Below are 18,126 nucleotides of genomic sequence, written 5' to 3'. Positions count from 1 at the left end.
GGTATAGGGTACAGTTGGTATATCTCAGGTAGTCTGGTGTGGAGAGGTGATAACCAGAGTAGGGTATAGGGTACAGTTGGTATATCTCAGGTAGTCTGGTGTCGAGAGCTGAGAACCAGAGTAGGGTATAGGGTACAGTTGGTATATCTCAATGGTCAAGTGTCGAGAGATGAGAACCAGAGTAGGGTATAGGGTACAGTTGGTATATCTCAGGTAGTCTGGTGTCGAGAACTGAGAACCAGAGTAGGGTATAGGGGTACAGTTGGTATATCTCAGGTAGTCTGGTGTCGAGAGGTGATAACCAGAGTAGGGTATAGGGGTACAGTTCGTATATCTCAGGTAGTCTGGTGTCGAGAGATGAGAACCAGAGTAGGGTATAGGGGTACAGTTGGTATATCTCATGTAGTCTGGTGTCGAGAGGTGATAACCAGAGTAGGGTATAGGGTACAGTTGGTATATCTCAGGTAGTCTGGTGTCGAGAGGTGAGAACCAGAGTAGGGTATAGGGTACAGTTGGTATATCTCAGGTAGTCTGGTGTCGAGAGCTGAGAACCAGAGTAGGGTATAGGGGTACAGTTGGTATATCTCAGGTAGTCTGGTGTCGAGAGGTGATAACCAGAGTAGGGTATAGGGGTACAGTTGGTATATCTCAGGTAGTCTGGTGTCGAGAGCTGAGAACCAGAGTAGGGTATAGGGGTACAGTTGGTATATCTCAGGTAGTCTGGTGTCGAGAGCTGAGAACCAGAGTAGGGTATAGGGGTACAGTTGGTATAGCTCAGGTAGTCTGGTGTCGAGAGGTGATAACCAGAGTAGGGTATAGGGGTACAGTTGGTATATCTCAGGTAGTCTGGTGTGGAGAGGTGAGAACCAGAGTAGGGTATAGGGTACAGTTGGTATATCTCAGGTAGTCTGGTGTCGAGAGGTGATAACCAGAGTAGGGTATAGGGTACAGTTGGTATATCTCAGGTAGTCTAGTGTCGAGAGATGAGAACCAGAGTAGGGTATAGGGGTACAGTTGGTATATCTCAGGTAGTCTGGTGTCGAGAGATGAGAACCAGAGTAGGGTATAGGGGTACAGTTGGTATATCTCAGGTAGCCTGGTGTGGAGAGCTGAGAACCAGAGTAGGGTATAGGGGTACAGTTGGTATATCTCAGGTAGTCTGGTGTCGAGAGGTGATAACCAGAGTAGGGTATAGGGGTACAGTTGGTATATCTCAGGTAGTCTGGTGTCGAGAGCTGAGAACCAGAGTAGGGTATAGGGGTATAGTTGGTATATCTCAGGTAGTCTGGTGTCGAGAGGTGATAACCAGAGTAGGGTATAGGGTACAGTTGGTATATCTCAGGTAGTCTGGTGTCGAGAGGTGAGAACCAGAGTAGGGTATAGGGTACAGTTGGTATATCTCAGGTAGTCTGGTGTCGAGAGCTGAGAACCAGAGTAGGGTATAGGGTACAGTTGGTATATCTCAGGTAGTCTGGTGTGGAGAGGTGATAACCAGAGTAGGGTATAGGGTACAGTTGGTATATCTCAGGTAGTCTGGTGTGGAGAGGTGAGAACCAGAGTAGGGTATAGGGGTACAGTTGGTATATCTCAGGTAGTCTGGTGTGGAGAGGTGAGAACCAGAGTAGGGTATAGGGGTACAGTTGGTATATCTCAGGTAGTCTGGTGTCGAGAGGTGATAACCAGAGTAGGGTATAGGGTACAGTTGGTATATCTCAGGTAGTCTAGTGTGGAGAGGTGAGAACCAGAGTAGGGTATAGGGTACAGTTGGTATATCTCAGGTAGTCTGGTGTCGAGAGGTGAGAACCAGAGTAGGGTATAGGGTACAGTTGGTATATCTCAGGTAGTCTGGTGTGGAGAGGTGATAACCAGAGTAGGGTATAGGGTACAGTTGGTATATCTCAGGTAGTCTGGTGTGGAGAGGTGATAACCAGAGTAGGGTATAGGGTACAGTTGGTATATCTCAGGTAGTCTGGTGTCGAGAGCTGAGAACCAGAGTAGGGTATAGGGTACAGTTGGTATATCTCAATGGTCAAGTGTCGAGAGATGAGAACCAGAGTAGGGTATAGGGTACAGTTGGTATATCTCAGGTAGTCTGGTGTCGAGAACTGAGAACCAGAGTAGGGTATAGGGGTACAGTTGGTATATCTCAGGTAGTCTGGTGTCGAGAGGTGATAACCAGAGTAGGGTATAGGGGTACAGTTCGTATATCTCAGGTAGTCTGGTGTCGAGAGATGAGAACCAGAGTAGGGTATAGGGGTACAGTTGGTATATCTCATGTAGTCTGGTGTCGAGAGGTGATAACCAGAGTAGGGTATAGGGTACAGTTGGTATATCTCAGGTAGTCTGGTGTCGAGAGGTGAGAACCAGAGTAGGGTATAGGGTACAGTTGGTATATCTCAGGTAGTCTGGTGTCGAGAGCTGAGAACCAGAGTAGGGTATAGGGGTACAGTTGGTATATCTCAGGTAGTCTGGTGTCGAGAGGTGAGAACCAGAGTAGGGTATAGGGTACAGTTGGTATATCTCAGGTAGTCTGGTGTGGAGAGGTGATAACCAGAGTAGGGTATAGGGTACAGTTGGTATATCTCAGGTAGTCTGGTGTGGAGAGGTGAGAACCAGAGTAGGGTATAGGGGTACAGTTGGTATATCTCAGGTAGTCTGGTGTCGAGAGGTGAGAACCAGAGTAGGGTATAGGGGTACAGTTGGTATATCTCAGGTAGTCTGGTGTCGAGAGGTGATAACCAGAGTAGGGTATAGGTGTATAGTTGGTATATCTCAGGTAGTCTGGTGTCGAGAGATGAGAACCAGAGTAGGGTATAGGGTACAGTTGGTATATCTCAGGTAGTCTGGTGTGGAGAGATGAGAACCAGAGTAGGGTATAGGGTACAGTTGGTATATCTCAGGTAGTCTGGTGTCGAGAGCTGAGAACCAGAGTAGGGTATAGGGTATAGTTGGTATATCTCAGGTAGTCTGGTGTCGAGAGGTGAGAACCAGAGTAGGGTATAGGGGTACAGTTGGTATATCTCAGGTAGTCTGGTGTCGAGAGGTGAGAACCAGAGTAGGGTATAGGGTATAGTTGGTATATCTCAGGTAGTCTGGTGTCGAGAGCTGAGAACCAGAGTAGGGTATAGGGTATAGTTGGTATATCTCAGGTAGTCTGGTGTCGAGAGGTGAGAACCAGAGTAGGGTATAGGGTATAGTTGGTATATCTCAGGTAGTCTGGTGTCGAGAGCTGAGAACCAGAGTAGGGTATAGGGTACAGTTGGTATATCTCAGGTAGTCTGGTGTCGAGAGCTGAGAACCAGAGTAGGGTATAGGGTACAGTTGGTATATCTCAATGGTCAAGTGTCGAGAGGTGATAACCAGAGTAGGGTATAGGGTACAGTTGGTATATCTCAGGTAGTCTGGTGTCGAGAGCTGAGAACCAGAGTAGGGTATAGGGTACAGTTGGTATATCTCAGGTAGTCTGGTGTCGAGAGCTGAGAACCAGAGTAGGGTATAGGGGTACAGTTGGTATATCTCAGGTAGTCTGGTGTGGAGAGACGAGAACCAGAGTAGGGTATAGGGTACAGTTGGTATATCTCAGGTAGTCTGGTGTGGAGAGACGAGAACCAGAGTAGGGTATAGGGTACAGTTGGTATATCTCAGGTAGTCTGGTGTGGAGAGCTGAGAACCAGAGTAGGGTATAGGGTACAGTTGGTATATCTCAGGTAGTCTGGTGTGGAGAGCTGAGAACCAGAGTAGGGTATAGGGTACAGTTGGTATATCTCAGGTAGTCTAGTGTCGAGAGATGAGAACCTGAGTAGGGTATAGGGTACAGTTGGTATATCTCAGGTAGTCTAGTGTCGAGAGATGATAACCAGTGTAGGGTATAGGGTACAGTTGGTATATCTCTATTAACATTTTAAATAAGCTGGTTTAGGAGAGGAGATTCTGTATGCCTATTCCGCCGCACGGACAAACATAAATTCAAATTACATTGTAGATTCTTCTAGTTTATCGGTAAAAAGATACAACAATCTCATTATAGTACATAATACAGAGCACCACATGTTCAGAATGATACATATGATTGCTTACAATATAAAACATATTGTATTGATGTAAAATTATCGTTGATTAGAAAGGACAAAATGTTATCAAACGTTTGTAACTTGTCATGATAAAAATGATTAATTCATTTTGGCACTATAGAGTTAGAACTGTTGCTATGAAAAATTTGAAACAAATTGTATATATTTCTGTTGCCCTTACAACCAGGATTACCGAGAACGTCCTTGTTATTGGTTCCGCTAGGAAGATATATGAAAATATGGAATAATAAAACACAATGTAAAGTAGCTAGAGTATGAAAAATTCATATGACTGTCATGCTTGGAATATTGTATACACAAACAAACAATTATTTTTACTGTGTCTGCTCAACCAACATTTGCCATAAGAAATCTCGTTCTCCTTTTGGTTGTCCTAGATGTTTTGACTGCGATTCTGAATGAACTCGGAATTCTAAGAATTAAAAGAAAATAACTTCATTTTGTGACACTTAAAGTTGTTTTAATTTCCAGTTAAACCAGGGCCAAGTTGTTCAAAAGGTGAATAGGCTAATCGTAGTTTAACAAAAATTTTAATATAAAGATAAAATCATTTCTGACTAAACTACAAAATCTGATGAAATTCTGTAGCACTCTTCAGTCTCGTCCTATCTGCTTATTCTAAGGAATATTGAGGATTTTCACTAATTAAATGACTAAGCGAATCACCTTTTGAACAACTTGGCCTAGACAATCAGGACGAGCAATAGTAGCCAAAGTTGCGCTGTATAAGGGCTGAGCGCTACATACGTATTGGCGGATCAGAATCATCACGTCATCATACGTACTTACTTATATACTTCTTGAAGTTTAAAATCAGTCTGAGTTTGGGAATTAGAGACACTGTGATCTTCCAGGACGCTTTACTGTGGGGCAGAACATAGCGATTGGTCAGACGTCATGGACAAACGCGATGGATGCCTGGCATAGCGAGGTGTCAGCCTTCACCTTGGGCGGGAGTAATGTCTTTTCTAATGTCGGACACTATACACAGGTAGGGTCGATTTAACATTCAATTCCTTCAATTATGCCTTTCTTTCAGTGACGTATATATGTAGTCGACTCCCTTTTTCTCAGTGACGTACATATGTAGTCGTCTCCCTTTTTCTCAGTGACGTATATATGTAGTCGACTCCCTTTCCTTCAGTGACGTATATATGTAGTCGACTCCCTGTCCTTCAGTGACGTATATATGTAGTCGACTCCATTTCCCTCAGTGACGTATATATGTAGTCGACTCCCTTTCCTTCAGTGACGTATATATGTAGTCGACTCCATTTCCCTCAGTGACGTACATATGTAGTCGTCTCCCTTTTTCTCAGTGACGTATATATGTAGTCGACTCCCTTTCCTTCAGTGACGTATATATGTAGTCGACTCCATTTCCCTCAGTGACGTATATATGGAGTCGACTCCCTTTCCTTCAGTGACGTATATATGTAGTCGACTCCCTTTTTCTCAGTGACGTACATATGTAGTCGTCTCCCTTTTTCTCAGTGACGTATATATGTAGTCGACTCCCTTTTTCTCAGTGACGTACATATGTAGTCGTCTCCCTTTTTCTCAGTGACGTATATATGTAGTCGACTCCCTTTTTCTCAGTGACGTATATATGAAGTCGACTCTAATTCCTTCAGTGACGTATATATGTAGTCGACTCCCTTTTTCTCAGTGACGTATATATGTAGTCGACTCCCTTTTCTTCAGTGACGTATATATGTAGTCGACTCCCTTTCCTTCAGTGACGTATATATGTAGTCGACTCCCTTTCCTTCAGTGACGTATATATGTAGTCGACTCTCTTTCCTTCAGTGACGTATATATGTAGTCGACTCCCTTTTCTTCAGTGACGTATATATGTAGTCGACTCCCTGTCCTTCAGTGACGTATATATGTAGTCGACTCCCTTTCCCTTAGTGACGTATATATGTAGTAGACTTCCTCTCCTTCAGTGACGTATATATGTAGTAGACTCCCTCTCCTTCAGTGACATATATATGTAGTCGACTCCCTTTCCCTCAGTGACGTATATATGTAGTCGACTCCCTCTCCTTCAGTGACGTATATATGTAGTCGACTCCCTCTCCTTCAGTGACGTATATATGTAGTCGACTCCCTTTCCTTCAGTGACGTATATATGTAGTCGACTCCCTTTCCTTCAGTGATGTATATATGTAGTCGACTCCCTTTCCTTCAGTGACGTATATATGTAGTCGACTCCCTCTCCTTCAGTGACGTATATATGTAGTCGACTCCCTTTCCTTCAGTGACGTATATATGTAGTCGACTCCCTTTCCTTCAGTGACGTATATATGTAGTCGACTCCCTCTCCTTCAGTGACGTATATATGTAGTCGACTCCCTCTCCTTCAGTGACGTATATATGTAGTCGACTCCCTTTCCTTAAGTGACGTATATATGTAGTCGTCTCCCTTTTTCTCAGTGACGTATATATGTAGTCGACTCCCTTTCCCTCAGTGACGTATATATGTAGTCGACTCCCTTTCCTTCAGTGACGTATATATGTAGTCGATTCCCTTTCCCTCAGTGACGTATATATGTAGTCGACTCCCTTTCCCTCAGTGACATATATATGTAGTCGACTCCCTTTCCCTCAGTGACGTATATATGTAGTCGACTCCCTTTCCTTCAGTGACGTATATATGTAGTCGACTCCCTGTCCTTCAGTAACGTATATATGTAGTCGATTCCCTTTCCCTCAGTGACGTATATATGTAGTCGACTCCCTTTCCTTCAGTGACGTATATATGTAGTCGACTCCCTTTCCTTCAGTGACGTATATATGTAGTCGACTCCCTCTCCTTCAGTGACGTATATATGTAGTCGACTCCCTCTCCTTCAGTGACGTATATATGTAGTCGACTCCCTTTCCTTAAGTGACGTATATATGTAGTCGTCTCCCTTTTCTCAGTGACGTATATATGTAGTCGACTCCCTTTCCCTCAGTGACGTATATATGTAGTCGACTACCTTTCCTTCAGTGACGTATATATGTAGTCGATTCCCTTTCCCTCAGTGACGTATATATGTAGTCGACTCCCTTTCCCTCAGTGACATATATATGTAGTCGACTCCCTTTCCCTCAGTGACGTATATATGTAGTCGACTCCCTTTCCTTCAGTGACGTATATATGTAGTCGACTCCCTGTCCTTCAGTAACGTATATATGTAGTCGATTCCCTTTCCCTCAGTGACGTATATATGTAGTCGACTCCCTTTCCCTCAGTGACGTACATATGTAGTCGACTCCCTTTCCTTCAGTGATGTATATATGTAGTCGACTCCCTCTCCTTCAGTGACGTATATATGTAGCCGACTCCCTCTCCTTCAGTGACGTATATATGTAGTCGACTCCCTTTCCTTAAGTGACGTATATATGTAGTCGACTCCCTTTCCTTCAGTGACGTATATATGTAGTCGACTCCCTTTCCTTCAGTGACGTATATATGTAGTCGACTCCCTTTCCTTAAGTGACGTATATATGTAGTCGACTCCCTTTCCTTCAGTGACGTATATATGTAGTCGACTCCCTTTCCTTCAGTGACGTATATATGTAGTCAACTCCCTTTCCCTCAGTGACGTATATATGTAGTCGACTCCCTTTCCCTCAGTGACGTACATATGTAGTCGACTCCATTTCCCTCAGTGACGTATATATGTAGTCGACTCCCTCTCCTTCAGTGACGTATATATGTAGTCGACTACCTTTCTTTCAGTGACGTATATATGTAGTCGACTCCCTTTCCATCAGTGACGTATATATGTAGTCGACTCCCTCTCCTTCAGTGACGTATATATGTAGTCGACTACCTTTCCCTCAGTGACGTATATATGTAGTAGACTCCCTCTCCTTCAGTGACGTATATATGTAGTCGACTCCCTTTCCTTCAGTGATGTATATATGTAGTCGACTCTGTTCCCTTCAGTGTTGTAGAGGTGTAGTTAACTCGTTCTCCCTCAGTAACGTGTTGATGAAGTCGACTCCAGTTCCTTCAGTTGTATATTTGCGCAGTAAAGCTATAAGCCGCGGGTATGTATGGCTAGACGATTAGGTTCGTAGATCATTAAATCGAGTCTGAATTGTCTCCTTTCGTTATTTGTGTAACTATGTATACATTATCAAGAAAACATCGATCTATTGTCAACCATGAATAATTCGAAGTCCCGCTGTTTCGAAGTTTTTCTGTTAGTCCCTTGAACTTCGAAACATCGAAGTTTGACTGTATATGTATTGCAAAGTAAACACTTGATGAACATATTAATACTTACTTATAATAGTGCTCTCGACATAAACTGTATGCTGTTAATAGCGTAAATGATATTCAAAATACAAATTATGTATCTGTACTATTCGTATGAAGGGAGATAACTTATGTAAAAACGTGACAGAAAATACTAGATTCTGTATTTTTTCTTGATTATTGTTGCTATCACTGAAAAATATATCTATAAAATATGTAACCGTTGAGTGATCGACATGTCTACTCACGATCGAGGAATGATTGGTACAAGTTTATAAATGATTTAGGCCTGTGTTCGGGACGGACAATGAAATTCTGGTTGATGACTGAAAAATATGTTTTAATGCGCGGTGTGATCCCGCTAATACATCTTATTGTGAAATACATGCTTATAAGACATGCTTGTTTTTGTTCGATAGATAGTGTGGGCTGAGACGTCAAAGTTAGGATGTGGCTTCGCTATCTGCTCCGGTTCGAGGTTCTATGTATGTAACTATTCACCAGCGTAAGTGTTACTTTTTATTACTATAGTTGACAATATATTCCAGCTTTCACCCAAACAAAATTTAGACAAATGTATTTCTAATAAAATAGATTATTGGTAAAAAAGCATAACATTTGAGAACTGAGATGTGCTTTATTATAACTATTATGCGGATAACACGAAAATACATTCATTATCACCACAAAAATCATTAAAACTTCAACAAAATTATTCCGTTTTTAATCTGTGTGGTTTCAAATAAATACTTTTTAAAAAATATTTTTAACACCTTGTCAACAGCTAAATACTGTAACAAGCAACAAGTCTTCAAAGACAATTAACCTCCGTATAAAAAAAGCGGAAAGATCTTAACTGATTTCCATGCGGAAGTATCAAACATGGCATACCCTGCTGTTATTTGTGTTTTTTGTTTGGCTTTGTCCGCCATTTGATTATACATTATGTATAGGTAACCATTCCTATCCCGATGACGTATACATAAGAATCACAATGCTTTATCAAAGAAACATCACAAAGATGAACGCCCCAGTATTTTGTCCTTTATGACCTGTAGAAAGCTAAGCTACAATTTTGTAAAGTACGAAATGATTAAAAAAGATTTTGCTGTTTTTCAGTGGAAATCTTGACTACAACAATCCATACATTGCCGGAACCTCTTGTTCCGCCTGCCCCTCTTCATGTAACAGCAATCAATGTGGTATGTTATATTTTTCATTGAAATTTAACCGAAATATAAAGTATATTGTGTCAGTTTTTTTGTTTTTATTTTGCGATACGATATATTTTTCTGTTTACTTTCAAATCGTTGATCGCGGCGAAAATTGATCGATACGGCTTCAATTGTTCACAGCTCTTGCAGTCAATCTAATGTGCTAATCACTTCTTTTCTTTCTTAGTGACTTCCTTAATCCTTATGTCTTCCTTGACACTGCCTTGCATTTGGCCTTTTGTTGAGTGTTCCCCCTGTGAGGAAGGCATTTGGCTCTGTTCCTTGACTAAGACATAGCATAGTCTCTTAAAATGGTAGTTCTTAACGCTAAGCAGAGCGGAACGCCTGGTCTACCCGTTGTTAGTATAAAGTGAAGGAGTTTGTTGTCATGCTTTGTATCGTCGATAATATACTTCAGTGTGGAAGTATAAGTTCAACACTATTATGAGGAGACTTGTCATTAACGCAGAGGCCGTCCTTTAAACTACAAACCCTTTAAGTCATACCTCTTCCGGTAGTGTGCCAACTCACTCGGCCATATTATATCGCCAACTTTTGAGTTGAAGTCAAACAGAAATAAAACATGTCTCGACAAGAGGACAGAATCCAGAACGTGTCCCACACAGGTTAGCGCTAAACTTAGCGGCTAAAATCAAAACAAAATGTATACAAGATATTATGAATGTAAAGAAGGAAGAGAAACGACAATAATGATTTGGTTTCCTACATATGTATTACTAATGGTGTATACGGATAGCAGGTGGTATTCTTACCGGTCATCCTACCTCCTACCTGGAGGGAGTCTTTTACCTTCTTGTTTGTGAAGTACAGTATCAGCTACATTTTTGTTTGGGCAGATTGTGCCGGAAAGGTGTGCCTTAATCAAGCAGCCATGGACGTTGACACCTGTGGGTGTACCTGTCACAAACCATACCTTGTTGGAAGCGACTGCGCACGTAAGTTAGTTAATCATTTACTTAGTTGATCAGTTTGTTGTTTAGTTAGTCAGTTACTTAGTAAGTTATGGGTTCCTAACGGCCCATCAACACTATAAGGGACATAAGGGCCAAATACTGTTGATTAGAATGGGCAAAAACATCAAACAAACTAACCATTCATAAGATACAATTAGCAGCTCTTATGGAGGTTGGTAATAGCACAAAGCATTTATCTTTGGGTGACGTATAAAAGTATATATCATCCTATTCTTGTTTCAAATCGATCATCAATGCCCTCTCATATGTTTAGTGAAACATTCGTATGAAAGCGATCAATAAATAAATTCATAATTGATTGGTATTTTTCTGATAACTATTTATGGTACTTTTAGTAGTAGTAAACATGCTGTACTAAATACAATATCTCATCTTGATTATTTCAAATTATCCGCAATGCATTTTTTATTCGAGAGAATAAACATTTAATGTTGGTCATTACAGTGAACTGTACTGGGTTGACGTCAGACCCTGCCGGCTGTAACTCGGGTCAGTTCATAACGTCTAAATGTCCAGTCTATTCAAACCTACCGTCGGACTGCCCTCTGATGTGTCAGACCTGTCCACGTAAGTATACAGTCCAGATTATCTTTGAAATTTGTAATTATATATAGCCTAAACTACAATGTTATCACCATACGTATATAGTTGTGTTTATCATTTTAAACCCCCTCGAACTATAGGATCGTTATTTATATGTGTGTAACCTGTAATTGTGATTTTATGGTAGTTAACAAACAAAGAAAACATTTCAGGATCATTAAGGAAATTTAATTCAAATTACATTTTTGAAATATCCTCACAGTTCATTACAGTTAATTGGTATAGCCGTTATGGTTATAACTTGAGAACGGTTTAATAATGCAGGTAATTTGTCAGGTGTTCCGAAACGACGAAGGACATGCTGTTTGAATAAATAGGATTATAATTGTATCACGTATACACCAAATTAGCGTCATGTATACGTAACTTCCTGAAATATTCAACATGGTGCTAGGAATGGGATGAAGGTTTGGCTTTTAGTATTCCTATTCGTGTCGCTAATAAATAACAAATTTCAACAAAAAAAACTGTCTTTAACATGTTTCATGCAATTGTTTTATAATTGAAATTCATCGATCTGTGTAATCTCATAAAATCTAGGAAACGTCAATTATACATAAAGTTGAACAACGCTGTTGTATCAGAAATATTCAACAAGAAGTTATTTATTTGTTACTCCCAAGCTTAACTATATAAGCGTTTACAATGATTGTGAGATTATTATTGATGTAAATTCCTCCACTGGGTAAGTGTGATAACGTCTGATGATATGAACGTAAGAGGATATTATTTAGAATTTAGAGGATAAGAAGAAGACGATTTTACAGTATAAACCTTGTCTATATTTTATATGTATCCTGAATAAATATCTGTATGTGTAACTATCGAACGACATGTTTATTTGCATGTTATGACCTGGTACATCATTATCACGTTTCTTCTCTTTCTTCAGTTGTGTTTTGGTACCATACCCTCAAGGATGCTATCACAATTGCGTATCTGTACCCCCAAGGTTTCTATCAGATTGCTTGTGGGGACGCAGACAGTGACCAATACCTTAACCATGCATTCTCGCATACGAAAGACGAATGTTTTTCTACTACTCTATTTAGTCTAAAAACAATCATTTAACTCGCGACATGAAAATTTACACCTGTGTCAATTATCTCTTCAATTCACGCGAATTCTCATATTTGCGATTGTGTGAAGATAAGTTCTGCAAAGTTGGCAAAGTTCGAAGGATCTCTATATATTCGCGACCATCAAATATTTCACGAAATTATGTCATAAAATTAATTACCATCATTCATAAGCGTGTGTGTATTTATAAACGAACAAATGCAATGAAGATACTTAAGTACTGGTGTTAAGCGAAAATTAATTCCTTGTTCTAATTCCGACCGGGGGAACTGTGAAATAGTGTCCCTACAAACACTTATGTAAAGATCTGTAGTTTTGTGAAATTTCAAATAATCCCTATCCAAACGAAGTACTGGTGTTTTTGCCTTTCTACGGATTTCCGACGGAACAAGAATATCAAATATCAAACAAAGAGATGCTTCGTACTTCGTGCTACGTACACAAAATCAAGCATGTCTCCGAATAGAAGTACAGTGTACATAAACTAGGTTGCACACCCGCAAAAAGAATATTTGAAATTAATTCAAAGCAAACAAAACACACGAAAATCGACCAAATTGCTATTTCAGATGGGGACAGTACAGGTGGATCCATGACCTCCACAACATCTAGTACCACGACTACCCCAACTACCACTACGACTACCCCAACTACCACTACGACTACCCAAACTACCACGACCTCTAGCACGTCGAGTTCCCAATCATCCTCCGCTACTACTACACAGAGTAAATACAAACACGAATAAATAGACAAAAGCACTGCTTCATATATACTTCACCTATATAGCCAGAAATATAACACGTCTTGTAGTCGTTTGGTAGTTCTTCCCGTCATCTTAATCAACCATTTGATCAACTCTAGCTGTCACGTGACCATTTCTACACTGTAGCTTTCACTTAAACAATTTAAGCTTTCGCGTGATCATTTCTATCTTTCACGTGATCAGTTTTACATAAGCAGTCACGTGATTAGTTCTAGCTTTCCTTTTCACAGAACAGGCTAGTAGGGGAATGGTGTGTCCCTGGTACTACATACTAAGTCGTGTAGTTCTGATTTTGTACATATACTGATCTGTAGATATCTTGCCAGGTTTTCTCTCTACCTAAATGATCTAGGTTCATCAATTGATGCATTCGCCGTTCTGTGTCTTGTTGACGCCCGTTTATATGAGCAGAGCAAGCTTTATTTCTCTGATTCTGGTTGCTTTCCGAGCCCAGTCATCCATGAACCTTTAGAGAAGGAACCAATCCAAGCTGTCTTATCTATATGTTAGTTGATGTAAAGCATAGGATTTCCCGTAAATATCTCGCTTGCACTTTGTGTCGTAACGTGCGTCAACGTCATGTTGAATGTCAGCGTATTACGTTTGTTTCCTTCCTCTTGTTGCTTCTTGGCTATTTTAAAAGTGTTATAGGTATGTCCAGCAGTCTCGTGACTAGTTGACTATGTATCGTAGTATTAGATTGGTTTGTCTTTGTCTCCGGACTAGAACCTCTTACTTTAATTGCATGTAATCTAAAGTCGTACTAACACAACTAACTCAATTCTAGATCGCTAGCGTCACAGTCAAGCGTTAATAACTGCGACACCCTTATTGGCTTTATGTACGTGCGACATGCTTGTTTTTACCGCCACTGTTATACAGATATACCAGGTAAGTGCATAATTCACTGTTAGCGAGGCCACCAGAGCTCTAAAATAAATGTATATTCAATGCAATATATTAACATTTCGTGTATGATATGCATGTATTAATACCAGGTATGTTTTTTGGTCCCCTACCGATACAATCGGGTGCTAGGGGGTCTATAAGTGTCCTGTTCGTCAACTTGTACGTATGTACGGCAAAGATTGCCAGCGCTCTGGCCGCTTCGTTCTCTGATGGACTTTTATCAAACTTCACACAATGATAAAACAGGATAATATCTCGGAGAAGTTCGGGTTTAAGGTTTTTGGGTTCAAGATCAATATCAATGCTTTTACTTTTAGCAGGAGTCGGTAGGGCCATTAATTGCTTTAGCAATACCCATTATACTTGTTATTTTATGCATTTATGGCCCTGGATGCAGGGTAATATGTAGGTTTGTTTACCCGAAGGTATCATATTTCCCGAGAGCTTGAGGGTAAACAAACCTTCATATTACCCTGCATCAAGGGCCATAAATAGGGGCACGCGGTCCAGGGAGATATGAAGTTTTATTTCCCTTGCTCACGCGGCTCAGGGAGATAAGGTGTTTTATTTACCGGCCACGTGATGCGTTTTGACTAATCACAGGCACTGTTATAAATATGAGGTATAATAATAGGTTTTGTCGTTTCTTTTATATCAAAACAAACCTTTATCGTGTAAAAAAGGCCTTGATTAGGCATAAATGTTAACACATTATTCAAAGACCATAGATACATCCACATAACGTAAACATCCATATAACGAAAACATACATATAACGAAAACATACATATAACGAAAACGTCCATATAACGAAAACGCCCATATAACGTAAACGTCCACATAATGTAAACATCCATATAACGCAAATGTCCATATAACGTAAAACGTCCATATAACGCAAATGTCCATATAACTTAAACATCAATATAACGCAAATGTCCATATAACTTAAACATCCATATAACATAATCATTCTATAAACGCAAACGTCCATATAACGTAGATATTCATAAAATGTAAACGTCCATGCATCGTAAACATCCACATAACATAGACATCCACATAACGTAAACCTTCCGCGTAACTTACACTTCCGTAATAATTACATCTTTACCTTGTTCAGCTTAGTAAACTCTGACTGCGAATAAATGAGCACTTATACGCAGTGAAAAAAGGCTCAGTGGATTAATAAGCGCGGGAATCGGTAACATAATAAGAACGTTGTCTATTTGTGACGTTACCGGAACGTTAGCTAGACGGCGCCATTTTGATAGGACTAATCAACGCAATTTTAGCCTTTTCTCCTGTTACCCGATGATCGCGGCACAAAAAGCTAAGTCAGGTGAGTATTTTGTCAAAATCTAAACTTAATATTCCGGAAATGGGTGCATATTTAACTTCTCTTAGAGGTAAGCTAGCAACAAATGGCTGAAGCGTACAGTTCCTATAGAACATTTAACCACGTCACTACTAAATCTGTGTCAATACACGCTGTGCTTGACAACCATAGTTAATCTGCGATGGAATTTGTGGATTGTGAATATATCAATCAATTAAAAACGTAAAGGGTATTAAACAAAAATGTTGAGTTGTGTCTTTTAATTTTGTTAACAATACTGGTGTCTTTACGTAGATTTAATGGGACTATATTGTCTTAGTTACCACGGCTGCCGTAGTGACCATCGTCGCAGCACACCCTGAAATGTATTTTCTTCGAACTGTATCTAAACGATTTGTTTGTTGTAGAAATATGGATTGTACCTCATTTTGATTGCCTCTACGGTAGTATGCTGCAGTTGGTAACAAACATTTCACATGACCCTATGGCGCTAACCCGCTAACAACAGGAAATGTGCGTTGCCAACTGCGGGCATACTACCGTATACGCAGTCAAAATGAGGTACAATCCTTAAATAATCCATAAACGTACACGTTCCGCATAACTTAAACGTCCATATCATGTAAACGTCCAAATAACTTAAGCGTTCAAATAACTTAAACGTCCCCATAACGTAAACGTCCCAATAACTTTAACGTTCGGTTTCAATATATGTGGACAAATTTGAACGGAATACCGAGAACTTCTTGGTAAGAAGTTTCTACCATTAAAAATAGCATTCGTTACAAGATCGACAACTCTACACCTACAACAACTGATTCTTTTTTATTCTTATTCTAACGTGCATGCGATTAAAACAACGTTAAAAGTATATGTAACTTAACGGTAATGAACATAATATTTAATTCTAAATAACAAAAACGATCACATAAAACGAATTGGTTGAATTTTGATAATTTTTATGCTAGTTGAAAAGTTCTTTGCATCTACAGAAGTAGTTTCAATATATCACGGTATTGATGGAAACTTTAATATAGTTATGAAAATTATATGTTCAGACATGCTTTATTGTCATCTTGTAATTAACCAATATTTGCATATTACTTAGTCTTTGTCATTCTATTGTGATACAAAACTGCATAAATCTTTCAATTTGTCTTGACACAGTATATTTTGTTGCTTAGATGGAGACTCGACAGGCGAGAACGGCGCCTCACGGATCCTCTTTGACGTCATCCTTGTTATTGGAGCTGGTATACTACACTTCCTGCTATAAGCTGTATGACACCTGGAAGATCGTTAGGACAACGGGAGGTGTATAGAACGGAACTGGGTTTATATATAACAGAACGTGGGTTATACAAAATAGATGGATTTAAAGAACTTGTAGGGCGAAAGTTGAATATCAATATTGACAGTTCAAGTAAGGAACGTTTAACATACATGTATGTATATGATTTTATAACAATATGTTTTGTAAGCGTTTTAGTATCATTTCATTTGTCTTTGCAATATAGATTTATTTAAAGTGGCATTTCGGAGCACACACACCCCTCCACACACACACCACACACATGTTAGACATATAATACACATATTATTATATTTTGAAATGCTAAGGTTGTCGGTCTTTTGTACTCAAAATCAGCTTTAACAACTTATTAACTAATTCATATAAGTTATCTCCCTTTAGTCAGTTGGTGGTGAAGTCGTCAAACTGAATTATAAAACATAAGCTGGTGTACAACGGTGTTATGTATAGAGAAATCGTAGTGCAATCAAATCAACCTTTGGAATGCTTAAGACCATCATAAATGCCCTTTTTGCCTTACAGAGTTAATATATATATATATATGTATACAAGACGTTTATATTTGAAAATATATACATTGTAGTATTGACAATCGCGTATTTGTTCGTTTTCCTGTCACATGTATACCGGTAATGTTGTCTTTCACATACATACATTTTATATATCATCTGTATCGCTCAACTTCCATGTCTATGTAGAAGTGAATACGTAGGTTTAGTTTTATGTGATAAAAACGTCATTAAAAACATCTTGTTGCAGAAGAAAACTCAAACAAATAATATTGAGGTTGTTTATGTTGATACAGCTTTATATAACACATTCCGTTGTATGGTAACAATATATAACCACTACTTTAAAATTCTTGTCATATGTATGTGTATTAATTACGTTTTAATTTAGATTTTATTGTCGTTGTAAATACAGTTAAGTTGGTACACTATTAGGAAATATAGACACATACAATGTATATTAGAAGTATACAATGTACATTGTACTTTATAATGCGGTTGATCTGATAAACGATCCGCTCAAGCATATTGAGTGCAGACTGACGATGAAAGTGTTAGCCACAAAATTTCGTTTCAACAGAGAAGAATAACAATCTGCACGCATTATTCTTTCGAACTAAATATTCTTGATATTATCAGGCACTGCATATGCTGAACGTTATATTATCTTTTTTTCAAGAAAGGCTGATTTTTTAAACAATGCTGATTTTAATGATGCGCCTGTTTTAGGTCTGTTTGTTTTCGAGGTTTTAGGGTACATTGTGTCATATTTATCGTACATTGTTAATAGATTTGAATGCTGCGTGACATTACACATTTTGTCTGTAGTACCTTTATGATGAATCTGATGAATTGTCTATTGTAAACAGAAAAGTCGTTTATCTTAATTCTAGAGAATATGTATATACCATTGTATTCAGTCAAACACATACAACCTGAAAAAAATCCCCCTTTACAGTTTTATCAGATTTTAATATTCAAGAAATTAACAAAATATGTTCGCTTTATTAATGTTAAACCTAATACTGTGAAGGGCCAAGTTCTTTAAAT

The 18,126-nt window shown here is 39.2% G+C and overlaps 1 protein-coding gene across 2 annotated transcripts in view; it reads left to right on the top strand.

The window, feature by feature from the left end:
* LOC117342220 (cysteine-rich venom protein ophanin-like) overlaps positions 1-18,112 on the top strand; it is a 50,771-nt gene extending 32,659 nt beyond the window's left edge. The window contains exons 6-12 of one of the 2 annotated variants that reach the window (XM_033904273.1): positions 4,946-5,082; positions 8,769-8,854; positions 9,469-9,551; positions 10,421-10,519; positions 11,003-11,125; positions 12,811-12,969; positions 16,440-18,112. In XM_033904273.1, the coding sequence (XP_033760164.1) occupies positions 4,946-5,082; positions 8,769-8,854; positions 9,469-9,551; positions 10,421-10,519; positions 11,003-11,125; positions 12,811-12,969; positions 16,440-16,531 (779 nt within the window). In that variant the 3' untranslated portion in view covers positions 16,532-18,112. The remainder of the gene's footprint in view (positions 1-4,945; positions 5,083-8,768; positions 8,855-9,468; positions 9,552-10,420; positions 10,520-11,002; positions 11,126-12,810; positions 12,970-16,439) is intronic. The other variant, XM_033904274.1, reaches the window with a different exon arrangement.
* Positions 18,113-18,126: the final 14 nt, after the last annotated feature.

The sequence above is a fragment of the Pecten maximus genome, chromosome 14, assembly GCF_902652985.1.
Source record: "Pecten maximus chromosome 14, xPecMax1.1, whole genome shotgun sequence".
NCBI classification, from domain to species: Eukaryota; Metazoa; Mollusca; class Bivalvia; order Pectinida; family Pectinidae; genus Pecten; species Pecten maximus.
The sequence above is the reverse complement of the archived record's forward strand: the minus strand, read 5'-3'. Positions and strand labels throughout refer to the sequence as shown.